The sequence below is a fragment of the Miscanthus floridulus genome, chromosome 6, assembly GCF_019320115.1.
Source record: "Miscanthus floridulus cultivar M001 chromosome 6, ASM1932011v1, whole genome shotgun sequence".
NCBI classification, from domain to species: Eukaryota; Viridiplantae; Streptophyta; class Magnoliopsida; order Poales; family Poaceae; genus Miscanthus; species Miscanthus floridulus.
Genome location: NC_089585.1, coordinates 26057226 through 26066122, shown reverse-complemented (window position 1 = coordinate 26066122; position 8897 = coordinate 26057226). Strand labels below are relative to the sequence as shown.

Below are 8897 nucleotides of genomic sequence, written 5' to 3'. Positions count from 1 at the left end.
TTGCTGCTCGTTAGGGCAGTCCCAATGCAGACTTCACCATGGAGTCTATCTCAATTAATTGCAGTGCCACGTAAGTATTTTGCTGACATGACAAGTAATTTAATGAAGAAAGAGAGTAAAAAAACAAGAAACGAAGTCTAATTTCGACTTCGAGTCGTCGTCCGCATCGAGGCGGTGGACTCCGCTTCGACCTCGCGATGGGTGGAGGAGGATCGAGTCCTCAGATCCCGTACGCGCATGCCGCCGCCAACGCAGTCATCCCGCGCGCAAGGCCTCTCCCGCGCGCGCCAAGGCCTCTCCCGCGCGCCAGCCCTCTCCCGCCCACGAGCTCCTCCAGTTTTCTCGTGCGCGCCAACATCGCAGCGCGCCAAATCGCCATCGCCGCCCACCATCTTCCGCGCCAAATCTCCATCCCGCGAGCTCAAGGGAAGACAAATCGAGCGTGTCTGTTTGTTGTTGCTGCTGCTACATCTACACGGGCCATATGCTAGGCCACACCTGGAGTCAAGAAAATACGACTCATTTTGCAGTGCCCGGATGTTATTAGAATTAAATACACGAGCGGCCTCTGAATTTATACTATACTCGTTGTATTAACACCACCTCTGTCTTTTTCTTTTTGCAAATTGTTTCTCGTTACACAATAGCAAGTGGAATGCTCTATCCTCCGACACTAGCTAGGTTTAAAAAAGATTGAAAATAAGATATGTCGACGAGACAAGATATATGAACACGTCCATGCCAGCATATACGGCGTGTTTGGTTCAAGGACCGGCCCAGACATCCATCCTAGGCGTCCGAGTGTGGACGCCGGAGGCCGTATGGACCTGCCTGGCTGGAGCACCCCAAGCCAGGTTCCGAACCAAACAAGCTCGTAGCAGTCGTGACGAAGATAGACCGAGCCGACGGATGAACACGATGAGCTTCTTTTCCTACTTAAGTAATCTAAAGTGGTCTAAATTTCTCGATTATGGTTTTCTGACCATATTCCCCATAGGTCCCTCGATCTTCTTTCTCCGATCTTGGATTAGGGAAGAAGGAAATATTCATATGACTACTGACGGTTTTATTATGGTGCAGCCCATGATCTTTGCATCGATCTATTATAGTATTATTCACCTCTGCATAGCTTCCACCGGTCAATCTTCTTCTCACAGTGCGTGCCCGTGACCGTACAGTGTATAGTTGGTAAGCTTCGAGTAGTGACCAGGGATGAAAACGGATCGGATATGGATGGATATCACTGATATTATATTTGTTTTTTATATTTCTGTTCGGATTTGGATTCGAATCGGATAGTGTCAATCATGCCAGATAGGATACGATTAGATATCTACATCATAAATATACGATTTGAGTATTTGGATACAAATACGATATCAAATGTTGAATATTCGGACGTGAATATGATCGAAAAATATTCGTAACGTTTTCACCCTAGCAGTGACCAGGTGGTACTCAAGGCAAGGGGTGAAGCCAGCAGGTAGCACAGGATGAGAAATGCAGCGCAGCAGGCAGGCAACATGTCGGTTTGGCACGTCTGGCAACCAAGGACGGGCACGGACTGGCCGCTGATTGCGTCGGTTGGGTTCAGAGATGGAAGCTTCTCTATTCTTCTGACAGGCACGGGCACAGCAACAGCCCAAGTGGGCGGGGACTGGCCGGCTGGGCTGTGGGTGAAGGCGGCAGGCGGCAGGGCAGGCCCCTGTCCTCTTGTCACCTTGCTTTGCTTCCAACCATCGATGAATGAACTGGCGCCTGGCGGTGGTGGAGCTGCGTGGGGCATCTTGCTCCTGCCTCCTCCGATTACGCCCGCCCATGAGCAACACCGTGATGCTGCCACCCAACATCTGTACGTATTTGTATGCTGGCCCGTACGATATGGATTCGATTTTTCATTCATAATACTGGAACGAACGAACGGATGAATGCAGCTTTTGGATGTTTTGTGCTACCTGAATGCTGAGCAATTAGCCGCCAGGCCTGCCGGCGCGGCGCTTGGCATGAGTGCTGCTGTTCGCGTTCGCCGCTCAGTACCTACCTACCGGTAGCTTTTCATCACTGCAGCATGCACCCACCCACCTACCCCTACACGAAACAAACAATCGTTTTGCTTCCTGACCAGACCAGGGGCAACTGCACAAAAGGCCGGGGACGTGCTCTGGTCTCGTCTTCCTGTGCGGCCCAGACCCGGTGCTGGTGCTGGTGTTCCAGCCTGATTGTTGACGGTATTCATATCGTTGCTGGTTCATAAAGGTACTGCTGATTGGTTTGTGTGAGAAAAAAATACTATTTTGGTTGAAAATTTACGATCATTTACAACAAGCCACAGCCAAACGAATAGGCTGGTTGTTTAGCAGCAGCTGCGCCTGCAGCAGAGTGGCAGTACGTGGGCACATGTTAACGTGCCCGCCGCCGGCAAAAAGAAAAACTTTTCGCCCTACATAAACTCTTTTGTATATATGATTTACCGCTCTATGTGTCACTCTGGTTTAAAATTTGCCCTACATAAACTCTTTTGTATTCTTTCATAAAAAGACAAGGATAAAAAAAAAAGAGCACTTTGTTTTCCGCTGTTCCACTTGCCGTCACCAGCTGACATTCATATTCTCCTATCTGTGCATTCATATGATCATGTCCTAATTCCTAAATACCACTGTCGTCCATCAAATCCGCATGCCCAGAATTCCCTCCATCCTGTGAGTCACGTTCTCACGCGCCACCTGCTAGTGCTACCATTGCCAGTTCCTCATTCCCTACATACCCAAAGCCCCGTTCGGCTTGATGAAACTGGCTGAAAAACACTGTTCTGGCTGAATTTTTATGAGAGAAAAACACTGTTCTGGCTGAAAAAACAAGTCGAACAAGTCGGTTTCTGGATAAGCCGAACGGAGGCTAAGGGCTTGTTTGGAATACAGGATTTTTTTTCCCATTCCTACGTTTTCCCTGTGAAATTGAACTGATTCCTGTGAAACTTCTGTGTGATTCCTATAAAATTCCTGCGTTTCAAACAGACCTCTAAAAAAAAGTTAGCAAGATCTGGTGAAAAGAAAAACCGAACACGCAATGGCGTCTTTCGGTAAACCATACGTGTGGAAGAGTGTGAAATGAAACAATCTCCTCTCAATCTTTCCATGGACGACGGTTTTACGAGCACAGACCCAAAACTTGCTGAAATGTGAATTGCAAAGGCATGCCACCTGATTAATTTAGATGGAGATACAAGCTGCAAAGTTAGCTGGCCCACAAAACATACATACCCGCTTTGCATCTTTCGTTTTACCACGAGACAAGACAGAATTTGCATGCATATTGTACGCATCATCACTAGCACTGTTAGGGCGTGATTGGTTGCTTCGACAAGAGGGAGCCGAGACGGACGGAGAGCCGGTCCAGAATGGTGAGATACATGCTCAAATCGTGCACTCAATCATGTTTGGTTGTCTTGGTTGTTGGTCCAATATGAGATGAGATCTTATTTGGTTGCATGCATGGATGCGAGTTTTGAGTGTATGACACATGGGTCCCTGCACCATGCCTGAATCAAGCCATCCTATATGGAGAGGAAAGTAGAAATTGAAAAGACGAAATTGTGCGGGATGGAGGAGGGCAGATGAATGAAAGGATATAGGCGAAAGGTGCGAGAAGGACAACCAAACACACCGTATAAATAAGGTCAGACATCAAAACGGTATGGGAACGGCTCGATTCAGCCTACCAATCACGTCCTAATGTAGGCAGGACTGGCCAACAGAACGGCTCCACAGGCAGAAGCACAAGTAAGAGGCGGTCGCCATCCCCACCCCGCCAAATATTAACCAACCCAGCCTCACTAATCGCTATCAACCCGGCCGTTTTATTCCGCTCCGCCCCCGCTCCCCTTCCCCGCGTCTCCACACACTGCAGTCTGCACCGCCACCGTCAACTTCAGCTGAACGCGCTGAGCTGAGTCCTCCAACCTTACTTACACACGCCATCTCATCGCCGGATCATCATCCTACAATCCTGCCACCTCTCCCCGCCCGGCCGGCCGGTCTCTCGCCATGGCCACGGTGCACAGCAGGCTCTTCCTCGTCGAGGCCCTGCTCTTCACGGCGCTGCTGCTCCTCCCGGCGCGCCCTTCCGCCGCAGACGGCAGCACGTACCCGGCCGACTGCCCGTACCCGTGCCTGCCTCCACCAACTGCGCCCGCCGTCACCACCGACTGCCCGCCGCCGCCAGCGCCGTCCTCCTACAACACGCCGCCGTCGTCCTCCTGGAGCTACCCGCCGCCGCCGCCCGGGGGCTACATTCCCTACTTCCAGCCTCCTCCGGCGGGAGGCGGTGGCGGGGGTGGGGGGTACGGCTACCCGGCGCCGCCGCCGCCCAACCCCATCCTGCCGTGGTACCCCTGGTACTACAAGACGCCGCCGTCGTCCGCGGCGGCCAGGGGGGTCAGTTTTAGTGTTGTTGGTGGCTTGTTGGCCGCCGTGCTAGCTGCTGCTGGTCTGCTGATCATGCCTTAGCCGCAGGCAGCTAGCACTAGCACCTGTTCGTTTTGCTTCTTCGATCTTCTCCTCCCTCAGGTTCTTTCTTTTTTTTTTCTTCTTTTGTTAATTTATTCCACAGGATTATATTCAGAAATATATATCAGCTACATATTGCTAGCTAGTTTCTTGATTGCGAATCAACTTTGACTAGTGGAGCAACTATCATCGCTAGCTAGCTCTTGATGAGAGAGAGAGAGAGAGAGAGAGAGAGAGAGAGAGCATCATATCATATATATGTGCATGGCCATGGCTAGTGACTACAAGAATATTTGCTTTTTTCTCGGTGCCTCTCCTTTCCGTTTTATATATTTGCAGTACTAGTTCTTCCTGTCAACTTTTTGTGTATAAACAACACTACTGCGCATTGCGATTGGCGTCAATTAATTAATTAGTTTGCTTAAAATGCTCGATATACTAATGAGCTATCAGCAAAGAAATTGCAACACTGACGACCCATGCACGCACGCTGGAACGTACTGTACCTGCCATGAATTTTGAGACCCGACAATGTACCACGCTGCAAATAAAATTCGCATCAAGTAGCTGCTTTGCACAGTATAACATGATTACAATCTTAATGAATTTGTGGGCAGTGCGTAGCAACCGTTGTCGGTAAGTAAAATCGAGCCGTCCAGCAAGCTTTATTTAGCCTAGAAGCTAGACATATACTTACATAGGAGCTCAAAAGAAGGAAAAGATTCAGAACCTAATAACATAGATGGGCGAGCACCGGGCTCTCAAATCGCTGTCGCCATGGATACTTACGGAGAAGGTCTTCCGAGCATGGAGCAGTGTTGTGTTGGTGATGGATCAAGAAACGACCAGTGGGAATTAATGGGCGACGGGAAGTGGAGACTAGAGAAAGAAAGCTGAAGCTAGAAATGCAAGCAAAGTAGAGACGACGGAAGTTGGTGAGTGGTGACGAAGGCGCGCGGAGGAGCGTAGTTTCCATTTCCATGTTGGGCTCTGATCTGTCCGCGTCGCCATCGAAAGCTGGCGGCCTGATCAGCTATAGCTAGAGCAACGTATGTACGTGCGTTCGCACATGGAGCTACGTTGTGGACAGCTTGCACGCATGGAGGCTTGAGGAGGTGAGGTAGGAGTAGCTAGTAGATCGAGGACATCTGGACCGAGTGAGTAGGAGCGTATGTGCATCGGTGCATGGCATGACCTGCGGATGACAGTACTGGGGTTTGGCTTGTAAGGCGATGGATCAATGTGTATCAACAGAGTTGGTGGCGTTCATCGATCCTTCCATCGTTGGGGGTGTAGTATCAGATGGTCAGAGTGGGGCTTGCCTTTGCAGCGACGGAATTGCGTTCGTTGTTGGCTTGCTGATACGCAGTAGTATGCACATGCCGAACGCACCCACGTCGTTGTGCTTGTGCGTTGTCATTTTGCCTCCAATCATTGACACACCCTATAGTCTATCTAGTACATGGGCACATAGTAGTAGCAGTGGTAATTTTACTGCACTACACTGCACGAGCGGTGTGGTTGCAGATGGATACTGCTACATACGTGCTTCGTCAAAGTCTCATTTGGCGGGCCGGCTTGCAAATTAAACTCCTGCTAGCTAGATCGACTCCCTGCACGTACAACAACCAAGAGTCGTCAGAGGATGCATCATGCACATGCAAGAAAGAAGCATGGTCTCACAAGCAAAGCATCATATGTTAGACTTCTGATCAGTAGCAGCCGCCGGCCCGGCCCGGTGCTTTCTGATCATCAGCTCGTGTCCGCGTTGGACGGCATCAGTTCCGACCAGATGCTCGCCGGGGACGACTGATAAAGGCCGTGAAATTAAAAGTTGCCCGATCGGTCGCTTAGGTTCCTTGGCGATTCCGTTAGCGGCGTGCAGGTTGCCGCGAAGCTTCCCGCCGAACTGCAGCAGCCTCCACTTCACACCACCGGTGGTGACTGGTGAGGGGAGAAAGGGAGCAACGGACGAACAAAGCGCGCGCGGGCGGCCCCTGCCGGAGGAAAGCGGGAGAGAAAGAACACAAGGAATAAAGCCTATTTTTACAGGAAAAAGGGGCCTCGATCGATCGCCTCTTTCAAAAATGTTAGGTGGCGTGGCGTGGCGTCGCGCCAAAAGGGCTCTCCCCTGCGATTTGCAAGAGCGTGCCAGCTGCCAACATGGCGAAAAACGGGCGATTTTCCTTGGGATGTTTAGGGGGGTGCTAGGTTCTTTAGTCGCTCCTAAAATTTATGACACATCGAATGTTTAGATATTAATAAGAAGTATTAAATATAGATTAATTATAAAATCAATTACATAGATGGAGGCTAATTTCTGAGATGAATTTTTTAAGTCTAATTAATCTATCATTAGCACATGTTAACTGTAGCACCACGTTGTCGAATCATGGACTAGTTAGGCTTAAAAGATTCGTCTCGTAAATTAGTCGCAAGTTATGCAATTAGTTTCGTAATTAGTCTATATTTAATACTCCATGCATGTATCAAACATTCGATGTGACAGGAATTTTAGGAGTTCCTGCAGGAACCAAACAGCCGCTTACTAAAAAGATTGGTGGTGCCATGGCATGATTGGATTCACTTCCCTTCCCCGGTTGTGTACAAAAAAAACAAGGGGGTCTCTTTTCTCAGTTCTCATGATAACGAGCGCATTTTGTAGATACCGCTTATATTATAGCTTGCTGTACGTACTGTGCGTGGATGATTGATCTTCCAAATAGCCATGATTAGCGCATGAAGTTTGAACTCGAGGCCTCCGAGTCTGGTTTAGTGGTTTCGAAGAGGAGTCCCAGAAGAAATGATCTCATGACAATCATGTGCGCGTCTCCCAGTGCTGACTGACTGATGAGGCACGGAGAATGATGGATGGGTGCATGGGGGAGGAGTGGAATGGAAGCAGCGACACACGTGTCGATGCGTTCTCCTCGCCAGATCCGAGGGCCGCCTGAGGCCTGCAACCTAGACTCTGCGCACCTCGAGGCCACCCCGCAGAGGAACCTGCCGAGCGCCGACATGGATGTGCATGCAGACAAGAGGAGTTCGGTGGCCTGAATGCACAAGCCAACGTGGTCGACTCCGGGCAAGCAGCTATTCTCTCTCGAATAGTCGCACCGCATGCCCACCTACAGCGAGCAGCTATTCTCTATGCATGCACCTCGGTGATCATGGCTGAGGCCGCGAGCCTGGCCCTTGCTCTTGCTTCAGCAATCATTGACAGGCTCAACCCCACAGGTGTCAACTACTTGTCGGATTGCCAACAGTTGGTTCACTTCCTCAACAGCGATGATCTCTCCAACCCTCCGGACTGGAGAATCAAGCACTTCACACAAACTTTTTCCAACCATTCAACAAGCAGGTCATCCAAGGTTTTCAAGGTCCATAGGCGACTCAACACCACTGCTGATGCTTTAGCACGCCAAGCTGCAGAAGACTATCACCCACAACCACAACTTAGAAGTTTCCTGCTCCTTTCAGCATCATGTTTTCCAATGCAACCTGCTACAAGCTATACAACATGTAGGCTTGCTTGATGTAACTATCATTGCAGCGCGTTGCTGCTAATTATAATAAAGCTGTTTCTTGTCCAAAAAAAAAACGCAGCGAGTTTCCTTGCTTCACGAGGCCAGCCTTCTTCAGTACGTCAGTCAATGCAGCGATGTGGCAGTAGTATATTGCTGCACTGACCTTTGCCCACGATGCAAGGCACCATTTTCTGGAGCTGGTTTCACGAGGCCAGCCTCGTGCTCGAGCGCTAGTGTTGGTATGCTCGAAAAAATTTGCTACAGCAGCAAGCCAACTAGCACCATCAAATTTCGTTCAAGGACTTGCGCCAAGATCAACCAAACTAACTAGACAACGGGCTTTCTCTACAACCAAATCCCACCAAACTGATGGATGGAACCAGACGAAAACACACACTATAGCTCTGTATTCCCTCAGTTCCAAATTACAAAGCCTCTGACTTCTCTAGATACATATACTTAATACAATCTACGCAGGCATAATGTACATTAGATACATGACAGAAGTTATGTACCTAAAAAACCAGAGTGACTGATAAATTAGAACCGACGAAGCGAATGACACGAATAAGGTGGACAGGCTCACATATGAACAGAACAATAGCAAAGGCAAAGCACACCATATCTCATCTCAGAAAAAGTTTCTTTTTTTTTTTTTTGCACGCTCGGGGTTTGTTTGGGAAGAAGGGCGTGGTGTGGCATCCCTTTCAATTTTGAAGGAGATGGCTTTTTACCTTTTCTAATAAGCTCAAGAAACCAATTACCAGAAATGCAAACACACAGTGCTGGTGCCACGCTGTCACGGGCATTGGATCAGGAAGTTTCCCAAAGTGGCATAGCATAGCGGAAAACTGAAGAGTAAAGA

At 49.2% G+C, this 8897-nt stretch overlaps 1 protein-coding gene across 1 annotated transcript; it reads left to right on the top strand.

Moving 5' to 3' along the window:
• The first annotated feature begins 3859 nt into the window (after positions 1-3859).
• On the top strand, positions 3860-4646 carry LOC136457907 (uncharacterized). The gene has a single exon (XM_066457918.1). It carries the CDS (start codon positions 4044-4046, stop codon positions 4503-4505), a length of 462 nt encoding a protein of 153 aa, XP_066314015.1. The 5' UTR covers positions 3860-4043; the 3' UTR covers positions 4506-4646.
• Positions 4647-8897: the final 4251 nt, after the last annotated feature.

Excerpts from the sequence above, each read along its gene's own strand:
- LOC136457907 (XM_066457918.1), top strand. The coding sequence starts at position 4,044 with ATGGCCACGGTGCACAGCAGGCTCTTCCTCGTCGAGGCCCTGCTCTTC.